The sequence below is a fragment of the Euleptes europaea genome, chromosome 12, assembly GCF_029931775.1.
Source record: "Euleptes europaea isolate rEulEur1 chromosome 12, rEulEur1.hap1, whole genome shotgun sequence".
Taxonomy (NCBI): Eukaryota; Metazoa; Chordata; class Lepidosauria; order Squamata; family Sphaerodactylidae; genus Euleptes; species Euleptes europaea.
This window is the reverse complement of record NC_079323.1, coordinates 23715550-23738543: the sequence shown is the minus strand read 5'-3', so window position 1 is coordinate 23738543 and position 22994 is coordinate 23715550. Positions and strand designations below refer to the sequence as shown.

General features: G+C 42.4%; 1 protein-coding gene across 1 annotated transcript in view; it reads left to right on the top strand.

Annotated features, from left to right (window-relative positions):
- FLT1 (fms related receptor tyrosine kinase 1) overlaps nucleotides 1-21419 on the top strand; it is a 128860-nt gene extending 107441 nt beyond the window's left edge. The window contains exons 23-31 of the mRNA XM_056858160.1: nucleotides 472-583; nucleotides 3104-3203; nucleotides 6394-6499; nucleotides 9181-9314; nucleotides 12547-12634; nucleotides 15429-15541; nucleotides 18669-18780; nucleotides 19385-19532; nucleotides 21349-21419. Coding sequence (XP_056714138.1) covers nucleotides 472-583; nucleotides 3104-3203; nucleotides 6394-6499; nucleotides 9181-9314; nucleotides 12547-12634; nucleotides 15429-15541; nucleotides 18669-18780; nucleotides 19385-19532; nucleotides 21349-21419 — 984 coding nt within the window. The remainder of the gene's footprint in view (nucleotides 1-471; nucleotides 584-3103; nucleotides 3204-6393; nucleotides 6500-9180; nucleotides 9315-12546; nucleotides 12635-15428; nucleotides 15542-18668; nucleotides 18781-19384; nucleotides 19533-21348) is intronic.
- The last annotated feature ends 1575 nt before the right edge of the window (nucleotides 21420-22994 follow it).

Genomic DNA, 22994 nt, shown 5'->3' with positions numbered 1-22994 from the left:
AAAAAGATTGTGCTGCAAACTCTTGCACAGACAGAACATCTTTTCTCTTTTGACTGGCATGAGCTGTAAAACAGTTCTTTTGTGGGCAGAAGACACCATCTGAATGCAGAACGGCACCTGTGTGGATCCAACGCATCATGTTATTGACTCAATCTAGGTTACTTTTCCTCTTTTTCTACATAGGATCCATCAATCTTCATGAAGAAACCTAAATGACATGCAGTGCAATCCTAAGAAGGTATACTCAGAAATAGGTCCCATTGAGATCAATAGGACTTACTTCCTAGTTCCTAGGATTGCAGCCTAACAACGCAATCCTAAAGAGAGTTACTCCAGTCTAAGCCCATTGAAATGAATGGGCATAGGACTGCATAGGATTGCAATGGCATGAATCTAATTTGGTAAACACGTGCATTGACAGGTTAACTTCTGAGTTCCTTGGGCAGTCAAAAATCTTTGATTTCATTACAGGCCCGTCTGCCCCTCAAATGGATGGCGCCAGAGTCTATATTTGATAAAATCTATAGTACTAAGAGTGATGTTTGGTCTTATGGAGTTCTACTGTGGGAAATATTTTCTTTAGGTAAGTAGCAGTCACTTTATATATATATAATCCTAAAATCTGCAAAAATAAACCAACACCTAATGCATTATTACATGTTGTGCACCATGGTGATTTAAGATAATTTTGTGTGGTTTGCTTATTATTTTTACTAGAACCGTTATGGTACATGTCAGGTACTGCAGTACAGCTCTCTTCAGTCAGTCCTATGCCCTGTCCAGCAGGCTTCTTACCTGCCATTCTAAGGACTCAGCTATGGAAAGGTGAGGGGGTTCAAGAGTCACCCACCAACATATAGGAGAAGATGGTCTTTCAGATACCCCGGTCCCAAGCCATGTAGGGCTTTAAAGGTCAAAACCAACCTCTTGAACTGGGCTTGGGAGTGGACTGGTAGCCAGCGTAATTGCTGTAGTGTTGGGGTCACATGCTCCTGATAGCTTTGCAAAGATCCCAGTAACTAGAGGTACTTGGTGGATCACTGGAAAATGGCCTGTGGGAGACCCCAGTCTACCTTCTGCCTACTTACTAGTGTATATTATGTCCAACTAAGACCACTTCCTTAATTATTAGAAGTGAAATGTACAGAAATGCAGTGGGTAGGAGGAGCCCTTGGAGTGGACTTCAGTGTGTGCTGAGGGATTCTCACCTCATCGCCTGCCACATTGCAAGGTGCCTCTTCAGCTTGAAAGATTCTAAGGTGGGTTCTGATGCAGTCATGATGGGTGGTGTTGGTGCTGGACAGCTATTGGCCTCGTAGGAGTTTGGAGTCAAATCACAACATGGTACATTTTGTATGCATAGATATTCTAGCTGTACTATATGGGTTTCCTATAGATACCTGTTTAGTTTATGGTAATTACTGGCAATTCTGTGTCTTATGTCAAATATCATGTGCCTATGGCTACAGTGATTGTTACTCAAGTGTAAGAACTTTATTGCAAGATGCCCTGATCCTACTGAATAGGGTGGAGTATACATTATCTATTTCTTCTTTTCTTTTAAATTTCCTGATCCTGCACTTTGTTCTACGGTCAGAAATAGCAGTGAAGTTAATAAAACCACAGATCCTTTCAAATGACCTTACAGGGAGTTTTGTTGTTGTGGGAAGAAGGGGGAGAGCATACCACAATTTAGAGCCCCATATTTCCTGTCTGTGCTACCCCACTTCCCTTCCCTTCCCTGAATTGGTATGTGTGCTTTGTTTGTTAGTTTTTTTAGTGATACCAAGTATGTCTGAAATAACAAGTCCTGTAAGCAAATGATATTGCATGAAGGGTAAACTTATTGCCCTGTGTGGCAGTGCAGATTTTCCTGCCAACCCCCTCCCTACACACACAGATGGATGTTCATATTCTATATAATAAAAGATCTTTTCCTGAGAGTAGTAAGGGAATATGTAATAATGATCTCACTTGCAGAGTTTTAAGAATTTAGGAATTTCAGGATTTGATCCCAGAAGATATTGCCTTTTCAATGGCATTTCCTGCCTGCTTTAACAACGTTTTCCAGCTTACCTTAAAGGACACAAAAAACAGAAGAGAAACAGCCCTAAATCACATCATCAACAACAACAAATAGTAGCCCAAGAACTTCTGTGGAGGCATTGATATTCTCAGCACTGCAGTGGTCGACCACAGCTCTTTGGGTGGGAGGAGGGGAAGGGGGTACCGGGGCAATAACAACCAGCCACGATAACCCCTTGGATCCTAGAATGCCAGGCCTTTGCCATTCCCAGATGCTTCCTCCTTGCACCGATCAATGGGGCTCACAGGCAAACAAATGCCAAGAGCATTGTCTCAGCGTGAGCCAGAGCATGGCATCTGGGATGAAAATGCTGAGTGAGGATTATTATTTTTTAAATGCAAAATGTCGGATACAAAATCCATCCTGCAAAGGAAACAACAATTTCATTCATCAAAGAAGAATGGTTGGAGAGACAGACACAACAACAGAGGAAGTCGGACCTCGCATGCAGTTCCTTAGACAAACAGTCTTTTGGGTAGTCTAGGATATGTTGCTGGTGGGGGTGGGGGGAGGAGTTCTTGCCTATGCATTAACTCTTAGTACCCTGGGAAAGGATGGCCAGAGGGACATCTAAGCTCAAGGAAAGGATATAGAAAATACAAGGGTTTTATTTTAAATTAATGATGTCCACTAAGCTGAAGTGTCCCACCATCTCAAAGAAGGGTCCACCAATCTCAAAAAGAATAGACTTAGGCAAAAATTCAGAGGAAGGAGATTTCAAGACAAATAGTATGAGGATCTGAGTTAGGCAGAATCTGTGAATGCTGAATATTTGATAGTAACGGGTAATCCCTGATGTCCAGCTCAAATTGTATTTGGGACACTAATTATAAGCTTCCCCCATTAATTATTGAGGGGGGGGACTCTTTTTCCGAGTTTTCTCATAATATCCTTGGGAATTGGTACACATGGAGCTATTACCTATAGAGGAGATATCAGCAGCTTTGGTAGCTGTAAGTGAGCAAATGTTAGCAACCAGCGAGTAAGATGATTACATTCAAATTTCTTTTCTTTTAGGTGCATCTCCTTACCCAGGTATTCAAATAGATGAAGACTTTTTCAGCAAGTTAAAAGAAGGTGTACGAATGAAAGCCCCAGATTTTGCAACAACAGAAATGTAAGGGTGCAGAACATTGTTTTAGAGTGAGCCCTAATAAACCATTGCATGCATGTAACAAAATCCCCAAAAGATTTGCTGAGGGCAGGCGGGTGGGGGTTAGGGCCCGGCGGAAGAGGAAAGTGAGTGCTGAACATGTTCCCTGCTTGCCGCAAATAACCCCAATTGTTTTTTCCTCTGTAGAGGTGCCGTTGATATTCACAAATATTCATTTATACATCCAATCAATCAATCTGTTGTGCCCAAAACTGTGTACTCTGTTCATAGAGTTGCCAACCTCCAGGTACTTCCTGGAGATCTCCTGCTATTATAACTGATCTCCAGCTGTTAGAGATCAGTTCACCTGGAGAAAATGGCCGCTTTGGCAATTGGACTCTGTGGCATTGAAGTCCCTCCCCAAACCCCGCCCTCCTCAGCCTCCGCCCCAAAAACCTCCCGCCAATGGCGAAGAGGAACCTGCCAACCCTATTTGTCCAGCAGTGGCTCTCCAAATATTCAGGCAAGAAGTATTTCCCAGCCCTGGATACCTGAGAACCTTTTGACTGGACATGCTGAGGATTAAAACTGAGACTGCCTGAATGCAAAACATATGCACTTCAAGCCCTGCCCAAGTACACATATTACCAGATATGTCTTGTGTCTGAACAGTGCCCAGGAGCCAGAGAAATTCAGGTACATACGGTGAGAGACATGGCTCAGTGGCAGAGCATCTGCCTTTGCAGGCGGAAGGTTCCAGGTTCAATCCCTGGCATGTCCAGTTAAAAGGATCAGGTAGTAGGTGACATGAAAGACCTTGAGCTGAGACCCTAGAAAGCTGCTGCCTGTCAGAGTAGGAGAAAAATAAGATCTAGATTCTAGATTATTTAGCTCTTCTAGATCTAGGTTCTAGATCACTTAGCTCTTCTAAAGGGCGGGGTCTGGGAAGGGGAGGGACTTCAATGCCATAGAGTCCAATTGCCAAAGTGGCCATTTTCTCCTGGTGAACTGCTCTGTATTGGCTGGAGATCAGTTGTAATAGCTGGAGATCTCCAGCTTCTACCTGGAGGTTGCCAGCCCTAAGCATACCCCCGTTTCCTGGGGAATAATGCTGGAGGGGGCCTTTCAGGAGTCCATTTAGCCTGGAGCCGTCTTCTCTTACTGGTAGTGCCTCTACAAAGGCCAAGGTATTTCTAAGAACTGCTACTGGATAACCAGAGATGCCAATGATTGAGCCTGCAAAACTGAGCCTACAACTGAGCTAATTCCCTCCCACCCATCCGACCCCCGCTCTAATTGTTAAAGTGTTTTTTTGTTGCTGTTCCTTTCTGGGGTGCATTGCGATTTCCAAGGGTGACATAACTGAGAAACCCCCAAACATGTTGAAAACAGGAAGCAGCCCCAACAGGAACCTGCTTTCCCATTGCTTCCTGTATGACTATGTGACACCTCCACCCCTGTCAGCTTCTAAGATTTCATCACCCATTTCCCACAAACTTCCAGAGCTGTGTTCCCAGCCACAAAGTGGGCCTTTTAAACTGCAGGGCTGAGATTCCAGACATACCAAAAATGTGCTTGTGCAGAGTCTGAACCCTGCTCCTATCCTGTTTCCTCGCTGTATTCTAACTTCACGGTGTTCAGCCAACCCAGACATGTGAGAAGAATTTATGGATCTTCTTGAGGAAGACAAAACCACTGGGAAAAATTGGCTGGTCTGGGTCTTGCTGGGAATCTAAAGGGGGAGAAAATCTTAGCTATATCAAGGGCAGCCACGGTTATCAAGGCTTTGGGATCAAAGACCTATGAAGCGGTCTAAGAGGAGCTGCTGATGTCCATTCTATAGCAGAGCAGGCTGGTGCAGAGACGTGATAGCAGTTTTCAAATACATGAAAGCCTGGTGTAAGCAGAGTCACAGTCACTGCATGGAAAAGAAGAGGTCGCAGGCTTACACCAAAGTCAGGTTTTAGGTTTTAATGCAGCACAGATTTTTTCTAGCTACAAGAGTAGTCAAGCAATTGAACCATTAATTCACACTGTCTTCCATTTCTTGAACATTTTACAATGGAGTTTAAATCATAGAATCACAGGGTTGGAAGGGACCTCCTGGGTCATCTAGTCCAACCCCCTGAACAATGCAGGAAATTCACAACTACTTTCCCCCCACACACCCCAGTGACCCCTACTCCATGCCCAGAAGATGGCCCAAAAAAACCCCTTCAGGAACCCTGGCCAATCTGGCCTGGAGGAAAATTGCTTCCTGACCCCAACGTGGCAATCGGCATTACCCTGGGCATGTCTGAAAGGGCCACGAGAGCCAAACACTGACACAACTCTTCCTGCCCTCCCTGTCAAGATCTGCCTAAGTTCACAGAATCAGCCTTGCTGTCAGATGGCCATCTAACTTCTGCTTAAAAACCTCCAAATAAACATATTTGAAGGTTTGTATGTGGAAGGAGAGGGCAGCTAACAGAGAGGGATCTGAAAAGTGTTCATCATATCTCCTCTGGTCATCATTTGCTGGCTTTATCCCATGCTCTCAAGGCTCTAGGCTCAGAGCCCAAATCTAATGAAAACAATGAAATAGAAGATGTGATTTCAATATATATATAAATCATAGAATCACAGAATCATAGCGTTGGAAGGGACCACCAGGGTCATCTAGTCCAACACCCTGCACAATGCAGGAAATTAACAACTACCTCCCCCCCACATCCCCAGTGACCCCAACCCTCCCCCCGCCATGCAGGATCTCACAATCAAAGCACTCCCGACAGATGGCCATCCAGCCTCTGCTTAAAGACCTCCAAAGACGGGGACTCCACCACCCTCTGAGGCAGTGCATTCCATCATCGAACAGCCCTTACCAGCTGTCCCTGCTAGGATGTGATTATCTTCAGCACTGGTATTCAGTGAATGGTCTGGGACCCACAAGAGTGCCACCGGCCGCACTCAATATGGGTAAAAACGCATGGTCACTTTAGCCTCCTTTAATCCCTGTTTCAGCCAGGATCGAACGCACATTCGGCGAAACGCATGTGTTTGATCCTGGCTGAATCCTGTCTGAAACAGGGATTAAAGGAGGCTAAAGCGACCGTGCGCGCCTTGGGGACCTCACGTTGGGTGGAAAGGTGGCTGGCCAGTGTTTTAAATAAAGAAATAAAAATAAAACAATCCACGGAAGAAGTAGGACTCATGAGATACTTGCTTTGGGCAGATATCAGATCATGCTGGACTGCTGGCAAAGTGATCCCAATGAAAGGCCAAGATTCTCAGAGCTGGTGAAAAGATTAGGAGACCTACTGCAGGCGAATGTGCAACAGGTGAGTAATAAAGTTTTGCTAAGATTTCAGGAGAATCAGATTTATGTCAAGCACCTTTTTTTAAAAAAAACCTTTGGGGGACTTGTGCATCAGTACAGAAGTTCTGGAATGTAATACTTAAAGTGATAGTAAATATCTTGGGTTATACCTTTGTTTTAACACTAGTGCCCTACCTATTAGGGAAGGCTCCTCTCGGTTTGAAAATTCAGCTTGAAGTTCTGTTACAATATCTAATTATTGCCGCCAGAATAATACTGGTTTGTCTGGAAACAACAAAAATTCCATCAGTGGTGGCATAAGGTATGATACATAATTATTATGAAAAGGATCACCATTTATAAGTATACGTTAATATGTAAAGTATGGTCACCACAGAATTGTGTACAAACATGGTTCCCATATATCAACTACTAGAATTATTATAATCCATTCAGTGAGGTGCAACAACAGTTGTTAGGGTGTATTTGGGAGACCCTTCTATTGTCTGTTAACTCCTGGGATTCATAAGGGTGTTTATGAACAATTTGAGAATAACAAGCTGGGAGCACGCACCTTATTGTTATTCTTGTAACCATGCAATGACAACTGCACATCATACCTGCTGTTCAAGGAAATGTTCGTTGGTTACAGTGAAAATAAAATAATAAAGTTGTAAGCACTCTATTTACCACCTCTAGGTGTTTGCTGTATTGCTACACCAATATCAAAGGGGGGAAAAAACCTTAACTCTAAAAGCAACAGAATTAAGTACCCAAAGGTCAAGAAAAAAATCAACATCCATGGCCAAAGGTTATACAATATAAAGGTTATGTCAATACAAAATATGTATATGTTTATTACAGGCTAAATCAATAACATATATAAGGCCCTGCAATAGCCTACCAAACCAAAATCACAAAATTTGACTTTTACCAGACCAAACAGGTCAAAATCTCAACGTCAGAAAGATGTCTCAAAGTCTGGAGTAACTATAAAGTATTAAAGTCTACAGTACATTTAACACTTCCTCTATATACAAAGTTAAGGATTGATGCCATCTGGCTGATGCAATCTAACCAAGGGGGAGCCTGAAGTTAAAGGGAAAAAAGCTGAATCATCTAATTATTGGTTGCAACCATTGCTTGTGAAGGATGGGGCTTAAACGACATACACACTGCAGAGATACAAATCAAAAGACATCCTAATCCATAACCTCATGGAAAACATCCAATCTATTTGGTCATTCAACCCACAAGGAGCAAGTAAAAATCCCAAATGTTTCTCTCCTCTTCAGTCTCCGGAGGACATCTGCATTTGGTCTGGTCAAAGTCAAATTTTGTGATTTTATATCCATTTGTGTTGTATGTTTACATGAGCATGTTGGTTTGGTAGGTTATTTCAGGGCCTTATATATGTTATTGGTTTTAGCCTGTAATAAATATATACACATTTTGTATTGACATACTAACCTTTATATTGCATAAGCTTTGGCCTTGGATGTTTTATGTTTGCTGTATTGCATCTAGAACTCAGATAGCTCCTGCCCAGGAAGCTTTAGCCAATTAAAGGTCAAGAACTACTGCTATAGGTCATCTCTTGGAGCTTTTGGCAGGGTCTGATAAGCCACCTTTGCCTGTATGATCTGCCTGCATCAGCCTCTGCACACTTGATCCCATTAAGTGCTCAACCACATTCAGAATCAGGGGCAGTTATGGCCAATGGGCAAAAGGGGCAGCTGCCCAACCACCCACCCGCTGGCAGGGAGGAGAAAAGAAGAACAGCAAGCTCCTCCCACCACCACCACCACCACTTATGCTCAGCCTGTTTTGGGGCTTGATTCTGCCTGATTGTGGTGACAGCCAGTCAAGCTTTCCATGTCTGGGGCTTGCCTACTCACCTGGGGTGAGAATTTCCCCTTGCTAGTCCCTTAGGGTTGGACTCTATGACATTGAAGTCCCTCCCCCTCCCCAAACCATGCCCTCCTCAGGCTCCGCCCCCAAAACCTCCCCCCCCCAGTGGCGAAGAGAGACCTGGCAACCCTATAGTCCCTGGTGTGGGGGGCAGGGGAGATGTGGGGTAGTGGCAGTGATTCTGGGTCCCATCCTGGACTTTTGCCGTGGGCCCCAGGATCACTAAGGCTGCCCCTGTTCAGAGCAGTCACGTGGTGCAGCTCTGTTGAAATAGTATCACTTCAGCCTGCAGGTGGAAAACCATACGACATTGCTCTATGAGTAATTAAGTAAATAAATCCAAGTTCCTACCTCTGGAAAGTAGAAAGTGTGTGAAGTTGGGGAGCATTTAAACCGTCAATACCATCTGAAGACGTGTAGTCTGATCAGGACTGTACTATGTGATTATTGGGAATGTGTAGGTCCTCTGAAGAACACTCTTGCAAGAACTGAGCAAGGCTGTTAACGAGAGGATGTTTTGGAGGATACTGATTTATAGGGTCACCATGAGTCGGAAGTTACTTGACAACACTTAACACACACTTAACACACAAAACACACAGGTCCTAGCTAAGACCAGGGCAAAGCTAGCTTAAATCCTATAGCTTCAGCTTCTCTAGGAGGAGGATTAGGCTAAAAATAGGTAAATGAAACATTTTAACCTACTTTATGACAGTGATATATGTGTGCTCTTTATTATGTCTGCACTGTTCCTGTATTCATATGACATATTTTATATCTTTATCTTTACAGGATGGCAAAGACTATATCCCCCTGAATATTTTATCAGTGGATTGTGGATCTGATTGTTCCACCTCCTCTGTTCCTCAGAGGAAGGAAGATGAATCAGCACCATCCTTGAATTATGGGCACACTGAAAATTCTGGGTAAGACAAAAATTACTGAAATATTTTATGTGCAGATGATTGATGGGAGGTAGAATAAGTTGCAGCACAATCCCTAGAATGATGCAGAAAATAGCAAACTGATCATTTTTACTGTAGCATTTTGGACCAGCTTAAACCGAGAAACCAAACAACCAGCATAACAAGCCAAAATAATACCTAAATTAGGTTTATATAATATATATATATTATTTTGAATATTTGTAACTATGGAAATAGTCATGAGAGCCTCGTGGTGCAGAGTGGGAAGCTGCAGTACTGCAGTCAAAAGCTCTGCTCACGACCTGAGTTCGATCCCAACGAAAGTTCATTTTAGGTAGTCAGCTGAGGGTTGACTCAGCCTTCCATCCTTCCGAAGTTGGTAAAATGAGTACCCAGCTTGCTGGGGGTAAAGGGAAGATGACTGGGGAAGGCACTGGCAAACCACCCAGTAAACAAAGTCTGCCTAGGAAAAGTCGGGATGTGACTTCACCCCATGGGTCAGGAATGACCTGGTGCTTGCCCAAGGGACCTTTACCTTTTAAATAGTCATGAGAATGAAACAAATCAAATTACATCATTATAAAACACTATGTGGACCCATGCAGCATAAGAATAAATAGGGTCCACTTATCACAAGCCTTACACAAGAGGCTGAGTGAAAAATAAAGGTCTACTTAACACAAGCCTTGCTGAGGCAACTGGGAAGCAAAAAAGAACAGGTGGAGTTAGTCAGTGAGCTTTTGGCAAAGAAGCTCCTATTAGGAGAAGACCAAACTGCGCTCCAAACCACCAGGTTCTGCGCTGTTGCTATTAAAATTGTAAAATATTCTAACAATCATTTTCTAATAAAGTTCTGCATATTTTATCAATTTTAGGATGATAATTTTAACCAGGGGTTGCTTTTATTGATCTTACACCTTTATATGTACGGGCAGTCTGTGATTCTGCTGTGCAAAACTATTGAGTCTGGAAATGTTGATGTACTGGCACGTGATTGGTGAGTCGACCATATTAATAAATTTAAATTGGAACAGGTGAAGGTGGTAGGGCAGTCTGGTACAAACAATCTGTTTCTTCAGCCAACAATAACAAATGTTCAACTAAATGTTCGGTTGATAACAAGCCGTGATGAATGTACTCCCAATCTTTATGCAAGGCCTTCCTTCTGAAGAAAAGCCAGTGAAGGAAGCGTATAAGCTAATTGTCCAGATAATTGCAGACAGTCTTTTCAAAATCTTCAGCCAAGATACATTGACTATAACGTATAACAGTTTTAACACCAGATCCTAAGACATCCAGTTCAGTAGAACCACTCTGGATTAAATAGATTGTAGGTTCTAGGCTTCATCTCCTGTGCTACTTGAGACAAAGATTTTAAATCTCAGATTATTAAAATCTGACCTCAGTGTGACTGGAAATTTGTCAAGGTGACCTTTCACAAATTAATGCTAGCCTGTTGTGTATACATTTTTGTTCATGCCCTTGATAATAGTATTAGATCCAGAAACTCTCTTCTGAAGAGAGTCAAGACACTTTCATTGTGCCCTCCTCCTTCTTACAACTATCTCCCACAAAGAAAGGGCCAGGGCAGGTGAGTGAACAGGTGCCAGCAACTGCTCCTCTTCTTTAGTTCCTTCAGTGCTTCTTTGGTCATCTGCTCTTTCCTTCTAAAAGGGAGAGTACTAGTGAATGGGTGGCAGTGGTGGAGAGAACAGTAGTACTAGTAGGGTTGCCAACCTCCAGGTAGTAGGTGGAGATCTCCTGCTACTACAACTGATCTCCAGCCGATAGAAATCAGTTCACCTGGAGAAAATGACCACTTTGGCAATTGGACTCTATGGCATTGAAGTCCCTCCCCTCCCCAAACCTGCCCTCCTCAGGCTCTGCCCCCAAAACCTCCCTCCGGTGGCCAAGGGGGACCTGGCAAGCGTATTCATAGGGAAATGTAACCTGCAGCTCTGCCCCCCAAACCTCCAGGTATTTCCCAACCCAGAGCTGGCAACCCTATGTGACAGGGACAGAAGTAGAGAAAATGAAGATAGGCTGAGGCAGGTAATCAGGTAGGGGGGGACCCATGAGTCCTCAAGGGTCCCCCCTTGTAAATCATCACCATTACTACTACCCCAACCACTATTGTACAGTCCTAGGCAGGCAATACAAAGTCAGGATCCTCAGTAAGTAGGGTTGCCAGGTCCCTCTTCGCTACTGGTGGGAGGGTTTGGGGGCAGAGCCTGAGGAGGGTGGGGTTTGGGGAGGGGAGGGACTTCAATGCCATAGAGTTCAATTGCCAAAGCGGCCATTTTCTTCAGGTGAACAGATCTCTATCAGCTGGAGATTAGTTGTAATAGCAGAAGATCTCCAGCTAGTACCTGGAGGTTGGCAACCCTATCAGTAAGGTATTTATTGTCATTTTTAGGAGGAGGGTGTTTGATTGACAAGGTAAAGATCTCTCTAAAACAATGTGATATCAATAATTTATTTTATATGAAGCCTCAAAAAGAATGTTCAGTAAATCACGATTCTTTGTGGACAGGGAGCATTGAATCTAATGTGTAATCCACCGGCAATTTACTCTGACCAGATGACCCTATAAGCTCACAAGCAGGACATGAAGATGGCCACATGCCAAGATCAAGTTCTATTGGCAACAGTAGCTCTACAGCATCAGTACTGGGGTTGCCAAGCAATGCCTGGCAACTGGTGGAAGGGTTGGGGGGAGCAGAAAAACTAAAAAGAAAAACAAGGCCTCGTCTACTTACAGGAAGTTCTGACCATAGAATTTTGGTGATTCCTAAAGCTACCCTTATCATTTATGGGTAGCTCTACGAATCTCCAGGAACTCTTTGGAGGCCTTATTTTCTTTCTTTTTAATTTTTCTCCCCAGGACAATCATGCCCCCACTTCAACCCAAGTTTCTGCCTACTGATCAGGTGAGCATCAGCGGGTAAGGGCTGCAATTATCTGGAGGTCTCCCACCATAAACAGGCAAATGGGAACCGTAATCAGTACAATGAAGGCATTCATGGTTTCAAATGCAGGCCGTTTCCATTCTTCCCTCTTTAGCATAAGATATGTAAAGTTATATACATAGTAACATATTGGTCTTTTCAGGAGCATGCAGGTGTCCATAAGCAGGGAGAATACAAAGCTAGCAGCAATGTTGTTTTTTTACCCATAGATGACTGATTCTTAAATTGTCTTACAAGCTTTTCCCTCCACCTCTTGTTTTCAGAAGATACATTAATGTCTTCAAAATGAAACCACCACAGAGAATCAAGACCTTTGAGGAGCTGTCACCCAAGGAAAGATCGGGACTTGATGTAAGGCATCTCTAAAATCGTTTATATTTTTATGAGCCACTTCTGGGGTTTTTCCTCTCATTTGTTCATATATATCAGTGGTTCCCAAACTTTTCGGGCCACCGCCCCCTTGGTTCCACAAACTCAACCCCAGCGCCCCCTACCCTATCCTATAAAAAGCATTATCCAAAAGAGGAGTTTGTATGACTCACTAAAGAAGATAATAACAATAACATTTCAAAACAGTAACAATTAATTGCACTTCTATTCAAAATTAAATTTCAACTAAAAAGTTTTAATTTGATCAACAAACTGATGAACTTGATCCAGTGTTACCAGCTCTTCAAAGTCTGGATAAAAATTCTGATAGTTTCCACCAAATTTGCCAGCATGGTGCCATGGCTTGATCTGTTGTAAATTGTGTGTGTGTTAAGTGCCGTCAAGTCGCTTCCGACTCATGGCGACCCTATGAATGAAAGTCCTCCAAAATGTCCTATCTTTGACAGCCTTGCTCAGATCTTGCAAATTGAAGGCTGTGGCTTCCTTTATTGAGTCAATCCATCTCTTGTTGGGTCTTCCTTTTTCCTGCTGCCCTCTACTTTTCCTAACATGACGGTCTTTTCCAGTGACTCTTGTCGTCTCATGACGTGACCAAAATACGACAGCCTCAGTTTAGTCATTTTAGCTTCTAGGGTCAGTTCAGGCTTGATTTGATCTATAACCCACTGATTTGTTTTTTTGGCAGTCCACGGAATCCGTAACACTCTCCTCCAACACCACATTTCAAAGGAATGTTGTAAATTAGTGAACCAAAATTCACACAGAAAACATATGTTCCAAGCAGTTCCAATATAATTCCATCATAATGCAAAAGTCATATCAAAGCACTGGTCATAAATTACAAAGTCACATAAACTATTCACAAGTAAGTGCATACAAACAGGGAAGTGTGCAATCTTGATTAATAAATATAGGTAAGTAAACACATCACCATATCTATAATAATTTTAACAATATTTTTTCTTCTTTAGCAACAATATATTCATCAGAAGTCAGACAGGTGAGGAAGACGGCTGTTTCGTTCTTCATCCGTTCCTCAACCTTAATCTTTTCACTTGATATGTATTCTCTTCACTTGATATGTATATCTTATAAGCACAAGTTTAAACTCCCCATGGGTAGAAGACTGATCCTTCTGCCTAACCAGGCTAGTATATTCAGTCCATTTCAGAGGTTCCCAGAAAGATATCTGGTTAGGCAGAAGGATAAGTCTTCTACCCATGGGGAGTTTAAACTTGTGCTTATAAGATTAAAAAAAGAAATACATATCAAGTGAAAAGATTAAGGTTGAGGAACTGATGAAGAATGAAACGGCCGTCTTCCTTACCTGTCTGACTTCTGATGAATATATTGTTGCTAAAGAAGAAAAAATATTGTTAAAATTATTATAGATATGGTGATGTGTTTACTTACCTATATTTATTAATCAAGATTGCACACTTCCCTGTTTGTATGCACTTACTTGTGAATAGTTTATGTGACTTTGTAATTTATGACCAGTGCTTTGATATGACTTTTGCATTATAATGCAATTATATTTAAATTGATTGGAACATGTTTTCAGTGTGAATTTTGGTTCCACTATTGTATACACAGAAGTGTCTATTTTTGTACCAGTAAATTAGTGAACAGCACAGTGGAAGCGGCCCACCTCTAATGCCCCCCTGCTGCCCCCTTGCCTCTTAGTGGCCCCCTAGGTAATCCCACCGCCCCCCAGGGGGTGGTACTGCCCACTTTGGGAACCCCTGATTTATATGAAGGCTTTTATGCTGCAGGGAGCTGGAAGGAGGCAATATGTTGCACATCCAACACTGTATGCTCTTCAGGCAGGGCTTAGTTGCCAGTGTTAGGCAGAGGCAGTGGATTTGGCTTGTGCTTCCAGTGTACGTTAGTGCAGTGCTTTAATCTTTTTTTTCATATGAGTGAACGGCAACCATTCATTTATAGGGGAGAAAAGCATGCGCTCAGGAATCAAGATGGGTCAGGGGCTTTACGTTCTTCTGTGCTTGGTGACCATAGCCGTAGTTCTTGCTCCCAGCCATAAAAAGTCCCAGTCCTGTTTAGTTCTTGCTCCCAGCCATAAAAAGTCCCAGTCCTGTTTGTGAATAAGATGTTCAGTCCCATTTGATTACAAAATACAAATACGGTGAATTAAAGTAATCCAACTGAGCAGACAAGAGTCACTGGAAAAGACAATCATGCTAGGAAAAGTTGAAGGCAGCAGGAAAAGAGAAAGACCCAACAAGAGATGGATTGACTCTCAGCCCACATGGAGGCAGGCAATGGCAAACCACCTCTGAACGTCTCTTGCCTTGAAAACCTTACACAATAAGTCAGCTGTGACTTGACAGCACTTTTTACCACGTACTGTTTACAAGAAAGATGGCTCTCTTTAGCCGTGGTAAAAATGCATTTTGATTTTGTTAAATTCTGCTCAGTTGTGTGTGTTAAGTGCTGTCAAGTCGCTTCTGACTCATGGTGACCCTATGAATCAATGTACTCCAAAACATCCTACCTTTAACAGCCTTGTTCAGGTCTTGCAAACTGAAGGCTGTGGCTTCCTTTATAGAGTCAATCCATCTCTTGTCGGGTCTTCCTCTTTTCCAGTGACTCTTGTCTTCTCATAATGTGACCAAAGTACGATAGCTTCGGTTTAGTCATTTTAGCTTCTAGGGGCAGTTCAGGCTTGACTTGATCTATAACCCACTGATTCCAAAGAATGGAACTGCATTAGTATTACCTTTTTCTCTTTCAGGGTTACCGAACAGACAGTGGGCTGGTGCTGCCTTCAGAACGGCTCAAGCGTTTCACATGGACAGGCAGCAAACAAAAGCAAGCACTCTTTGGATATGCAAGTCAGGCTACACTGTTCATTTACAAACTATTTAGCTGGAGCACCAGTGGCTCGTTGGAACATTACCTTGGATAGGCATCTGTTTTTACCTTCCTTCTGCAGTTCATGTAATCCCCCCTCCCCATCTCTTGGTTTTGTTCAAATAATTGTTTATATCAATCCCCATTTAAATTTTGTCCTTCAAACTCAATGTACACTATCATATATATTTCTAAATATCTCAGAATCTCAGTAGTTGTTCGAAGGCTCCTCTTTGTTAAAGTAGGTAGGTGAAAAGGTGTTACTCCAGTGTAGTGCTGTCTGTACACTGAGACATTTCCAAATATTTTTAAAAAGGGATACAAATGGGACAGCCATGTTAAAAGTGTGCTAATCTCTGCTGCAAGGAAGATGAAATAGAAAAGGGCTGTACAGTACACTATCTATGAACCTGCCTTATAGGCTCTGTCACACTACTAGCCTACCAGGATCAATGTTGTCTACTCTAATTAGCATGTATATGCGGTGGTAAAACAAACAGCCAGCCAGTGTGATGGGGCTTTAGGTCACCCTTTCGGTTTTGGACCAGGATGGGAATTGAGACAGTGTGGAATGTACTGGGAAGAGGTAGTATAACAGGGGTGCAGTAATTAGACAGTTACCCAGGCCAGAATCGACCTTGTCAGGAACTAACAGGAACACATTATGAAACGATGACATCATCAAGTCCTACCCCATGATATCATCAAGCCTTGTCCCTAAATTCCATGGTTTAAAACCCAACACTTAGGGTTTAAACAGATTAGTTGAAGATCCTGCATCTCATACCATCCATTAAATGCAAATTGGTGACTCGTGCAACCTTGATTTGGGGCTGTGTGGGGTACAGAAAATGGGTTTTGCCCTTCAGCCTCCACTTGGTTTCACTTTTGGAAACTAGGCTTCCTGCTGTGTTACTATTTTAAAGGAGAAAAAAAAGTGTGTGTTTCAAAGATGCGCCTATAAGAACATAAGAAAGGCCCTGCTGGATCAGACCAAGGCCCATCAAGTCCAGCAGTCTGATCACACAGTGGCCAACCAGGTGCCTCTAGGAAACCACAAACAAGACGACTGAAGCAGCACCATCTTGTCCATGTTCCACAGCACCTAATATAACAGGCCTGCACCTCTGATACTTTCCTTTTCCTTTCCTTTTATCCCTTAGAAACTCCTTGATCATCTTGAGCAGCATATATCTAGTGTTGGAGGGATATAAGGACTGAAACAAATCTGGCCACTGACAATGTAGCCTTGGGGTCCCTATCGCTTAGTAAAAAAGACATTATGTCAGTCACAGAGGCATTGCATTTGTATGTTAAAAGGGGGAAAATATAGTGCAATCGAAGTTCCTCGTAGAAGCGGCATTCCAAAAGGGCATGAGCTAATGAGTCAATAGACTCCTCTGATACTGGAGGGAATAGGTATGCATCATGACCAGTATGCATTTTAAATAATAGCCATGAATACCTCTCTCCTCCATGAATATGCCCACTCCCCTCTTAAAGCCTTCCAAGTTGGCAGCCTATATGTTGTTCATCTCTGTAGTAAGAACAGATTGTAAGAAAACAACCAGTGCAAACACATTCTTAGGTTGTGTTTATCTAAACATTTGGTCCACAGTAACCTTGAAATTAGTTGGGATGCCAAGTGCGTTGGAGTTGGCACCAGACCTAGCAGCTGTCCAGAAGCCCTACTATGCAAAGGTGTTTTTTTATTTGCAACAGCAACACTGCAGCAAAAATATAGAAACAATCCTCACAATGCCCAATAGTAACCAACCCATCTTGGTAACTCGCATTCATCATGACAATCCAGGGTCCCTATGGCTTATCCAGGGTTTCTGGTAGGGAAACCAACCTTCAGGTACTAGCTGGAGATCTCCTGCTATTATAACTGTTCTCCAGCCAATAGAGATCAGTTCCCCTAAAGGAAATGGCCGCTTTGGCAATTGGACACAGCATTGCAGTCCCTCCCCTCCCCAAACTCCGCCTTCCTCAGGCTCTGCCCCCAAAACCTCCTGCTGGTGGCAAAGAGGGACCTGGCAAGCCTAGTTTCTGGACTGGTATCTTTTTACTACTTTATTTTTTACATGCAGACTTTGTGATGGTGTCTCAGGTTCACTGGTCTCACACAGTGTCTGCTAAGTCCTCACATACAAAATGAGCAGGATTTATTCACAAGGTAAGTAAGCTATGGTTTAGACCAGAGGCCCCCAAGCTTCTTGACCCTGTGAATACTTTTGGAATTCTGACCCCGGGTGTTGGGTACGACAAGAAAATGGCTGCCACAAGAGGCAAAACCAACCACAAAATGTCAGGAAGTGGTCATGCATAACAATAGTAACTCTTCAACATTTCGGACAGAAGCTCTGTTGAACAGGATGCCTTTAAGATTAATATATTAAAATATTTTTGTGCATACACACATTTCACCTTCTTGGCTTGCCACCATGTGGGAATCCCCCTCCTTAGATGGCAGGGTAATTAAATTACATTTTGTGGTGCCATCAAGATACAGAATAGGGTATGTGTTTTAGCTAGATTGACTAAATGGTTTTAAAATGTACATTATAAAATTTTATATATATTATTCATCTGTTGTTAGCCCTTAGCCCGGCTTGTTGGGAAAGGGTGGGGTACAAATAGAATAAAATAATTAATGATAATAATTTTTGCTGTTAGTCTGGGACCCTGGATTAACTTCTGAAGCAAACCCCATTCTTCAAGGGGTTCTCTCTCCGACAATTGATTTATCCATAGGTGTTAACCATGACACCTAAACAGAATGCCCGTAAAGAGAAGGCAATACAGCACACCCCTCCAAATTCTATATGTGAACCACATTTCATATGATTCACATCAGCAAGCATGACTTTCTCACCTCCCTGCTCCTGCTGAGCACAAAAAGCACCCTGAAAATGCTGCTCCTTGTAGACTTTTGCTCATTTTATTGAACCTCTAAATCAATTTTGTTTTTTTTCCAATTTTTAAATCTTCTTAGGTATCTATAAACCTGGCATAGAAGTGTTTTTTTTTAAGTCATTGCATGCTCATAAAACTAGCGGCTAGGAATCTATATCGAACATTTATCATGTATCTAAAGGGAATTTGCTTTTATTTACAGCCTCCTCTCTGCCAGCAGAAGCAAAGACTCGGTGTTTACGGACGGCACTAAACAAAACTTATACAGTTTCAGCTGTAGCCACATCAACGATGCTCCCACCTGTAATTCTGTGGTTCGGTATTCCACACCACCTGTTTAGCAGGGAACTCTAAGCATTGGCAACTGAAGAGCAGCTGCGCTTTGCCTGATTAGTCCCGCTTCATCCCCACCATTTAAACGGGTTTGCTGCTGCTCCCTTCACCAGTAATTTTTTTTCAAGTGAGCAACAGAACAACACTCATGCACCCCCTTCTTGCTGTGGCACCAGCTCTGATCCAGTCTTAGCAGCTTGATACTTGTATAAATGCACTAGGGAAAGAGGGTGCTCCGTTCTGCAGAAGAAGTCTCTGTTTCCCGTTTCCCTGAATTCCTACTACTGAATTCTTCCCTGCTCCCATACATGTGAACAGAGCAGGGAAATTTACTAGATCAGGTCACAAGTAGTTTCCACACTTATTAATTCCATTCCCAAGAGATATATTTCTCCTGCTCCCTCCCCCCACCAGAATCTACATGAGTATTCATGTAGACATGTACCGATTCTCTTACATCCTGCTAATATTTAAAACAACTTTTAAAGCAGCTTAAATGGTGTTCAGGGCAGAGGAAGCAGTGGGAGAAGTCACAGGCGTTTTCCGGTTGATTCAACTCAGCAGTCTCTTGCATCTCTGTTGCAGCCATACTTCTTGGAGCTGGATTCAGCTTTGAAAGGGGCACAGCTTGAAATGCTACAAAAACCTGCAAAAGCTATTCAACCAGCAATCATGGAGAAGTACAAAGATGAAGATATTAGACAGAGAGAGTTCTACAGTATGGGCTCAGGAGGTAGAGCCGCACTAAAAAAACATACTGGCTTTACAACCCTTTTGTTGCCTGCCTAAAATCTGGAAATTATACATCAACAAGATTGCTGAAATTTCTTATACCCACTGCAGAAGTACAATTCCCAGGGGAGAAAAAGTGACTATTAAATACAGGCCATAGACATGCCCTAAGTATTATCTGCAGCCAGGGAATTTCAGTTGTCATTTCTCCCCTCTTTTAAGCTAAGTTCTTTGCCCCTTATGGGCTGCAAATACAGGCTTGAAAGTTTGCAGACAACATCAAATGGAATGTCAAGACACAAAGTCAAGACGAAGAAGATTTGCACTGGAAAGGGGTGGAACAGCTAAAGAATATGCCTAAACCATACAGACTACAGAATGAGGATTTCCATGGTAGACTCCTTTTAAAGCATACAATTCTGTACACAAGCTATATTTAGCTTTTGTATTCTAGCTGCAAAAGATATCACAGCAGGAAGTGCTAATTTAGGGTAAACCGCATAAATGCACTGTTGCAACTGTACATACAGGATGTAGTGTTGCCCACAAGCCTAGAGAAAACATGTCATGTCTTTTTCGTAGAGACTTAAATACATGGAAATGGGCAGCTGAGGCTTTTCATGGCATGGGGATACATTACATCACTTGGTAAATAACATCTCATTAAGCCTCTACAAAGGGGACAGGACATTTCTTTTAGAGGCAGTCGACAGCCCTAAAAAGGATGGGGAGACCAGGGAAACTTTGGCTAAAACAGCTGCTGCATCTATTATTCTGCTGCTCTAAAAAAAAAACCCAACAACCTTTAATGCCAAGAATATGCTGCAAGGGTTCATTTAGGCTACATGCAAGCTTTTATGGAATGTATATTAGTGAACCAAAGTGACTGTTTAAAGGCAAGGCCACTGAGATGTTTGATCTGGGGAGTGGCTGTGGCTCAGTGGTATAGCATCTGCTTGGCATACAGAAGGTCCCAGGTTCGATCCCTGGGCTCTCCAGTTAAAAGGACTAGTCAAGTGGGTGATGTGAAAGACCTCTGCCTGAGATCCCAGACAGCCGCTGCCGGTCTGAGTAGACAATACTGACTTTGATGGACCAAGGGACTGATTCAGTATAAGGCAGCTTCCTGTGATCTAGAAAAGCAGCTAAATACAGCTACTCCATCTCAGCTACAGTCAGTCAAGATAAACTCCCATGGAAAGAAGTGGGGTTAGTCAATGGGACTTGGACACAACTCACTCAGGGCCAATAGAACATGTTGGGTGCAGTAACAGGAGTATTGGAGAATGATTTCCCTTTATGCAATTGAAGGTCTGCAGTCTTTGGTCTTTCTATATACAAACAGCAGTACTAACCAGTTCTTCCAATACAGTACACCTGTTGAAAACTATGAAGCTAAGAACAGGTTTGCGCATCTTTAAGCTGGGCATTAGCAACTGTATATAAAAGTATTTATATTTCCATATAATGCGTTTAATGAACTTTTAAAAAAACTGGAATTTTGAAATTCTTGTCCTATAGATTACAGTATGTAAATAAATTTTATTACCTGCACCTTAACTTTTTGAGCGATTTGAACACAGGTTTTCTAAAACTTTCCAATAAAGTTGTTTTCCACGCTTTGCTTGAGACTGCAGTGTTTTGTCTGGGTGATTGGTCTTTGTGTCACAGAAGTGTCTTGGGAAATATACCAGGCTTAGTTTGAGGCACAAACATGAAACAAGTTTCCTTAAAGTACCATATGGCCACAATGTGTTAGAAGATCAAGGATCATAAATTCATGATGAGCTACTAAATCCACGGTTTTTTCTTGTTAGGGCAACTGAGGGATCCTTCTTCAATCAGTAGCTGGCTGAGCCTCTACATGAAGATGCTGTTCATTGAATAACTTTCAAACGATGACTTACATATAGGAAAACCACCGCTGCCACTAATCTATCACCACAGCTTTCATGCCCCCTCAAATAGTAGACTTCAAGTAAAGGCAATCGACACATTCACCTGGAGTCACCAAGTTATTCAAAGAATGGGGTACATGCATCAGCCAGATACTGTGTTAAAGGGTTAGACAGTGACATCCTTCTTAAACAATGGGAAAAATTGAAGAGGCATGTACCAGAAGATGGAAGTTTTAACACAATACAAGGAAAGTTTTTGTCAAACTACCAAAAACGTTATCGTCAAAGAGAGAAGAAATTACTTGCTTAATAGCAAAAGGGCTTGGGTGAGCCTATGACATTTTCAACTCTATTGTCTGTTCCTCTTTGCCTGCCCCCAACAGAATCGTATCAAAGTCTCAAAACCCAATGTTTTGGACTGCAGAAGCAGAGAGAGGGCTTAGGAAACATGAAGGCAAGATCTAACAAATGAGCTTTGAGAAGCCCATGTACAAGACAGAAAGCCCCAATCCTCTTGTTTGACAAGGAAGCGTGCTGATCTGGGAACCCTAGATGCTGATCAGATGTTTCAGAACAGGAGTCCAAGACACACACACTGACAGACTGGTTGGCCACGGCTAGTACTCAGGTGGGAGACCACAAAGGAAGACTGAGGCTGCTATGCAGAAGTCAGCAATGGCCAACTACCTCTGCTCATCTCTTACCTTGAAAAACCCACGGTTCTACGGTCGCTATGAGTTGGTTGGGACTTGATGGCACCTAGTGTTCGTACAAAGTTGTATGACTTCTAACACTTCCACGTATTCCAGAGAGTGTGAAGGGTAGAGGTCTTCACCAGGTGAAGTTATTTTTGTGGCTCACAGCTCAAATCAAGTAAGAAATGGTCTATAATTTATGTATAATTTTCCAAGCAAATTCCCTATGTATTGCATCTAAAAGAGGAAGCTTGAGCAACAGGTTCCCCCCCTCTCCAAGTTTGGGCTCCTCTAGCATTACACTAATTTGATACAAACAGATGGCTCTGCCGCTTCATATGTAAGAACTGAGTGCAAAGTATTGTTCTCTTCAGTGTATACAACTGGTACATCGCACAGGCTGTATGTCTTTCATTGATGCATTCAGTCCCACTTTTGAGTCAAACTGTTCCAACCCCTGAAGTCAATTCACAGGTAGATGAAAGAAAAAAAAGAGGCCACAGTGGAACACAGATTCAGAAAACTATGAAGAAGTGGAATACACCTCCTCCCATGTACAGTATTTCACATGCTCAAAAAAAGGCTATTTCTGGTATTCTTTATTAAAAATACTGCTGTACACATGAAAAGAATGAAAAAAAAACAGGATTAAAAGGTAACACAGTGGGATTGTGACATCAGAATGTAACATACTGGTGCTTTTTAGGGGAAGCTGTCGACATCTAAAATTTTACCAGAACAAAGGCAAAAAAAAAATTATGTACCCCAAAGTATTTACAGTGTAGCAAACACACAAAACAAAACCAAAACAAGCAATTTTAAAAAACCAGGTAGGAAAACAAATTACTAGCATCACATGATTTGGGTAAA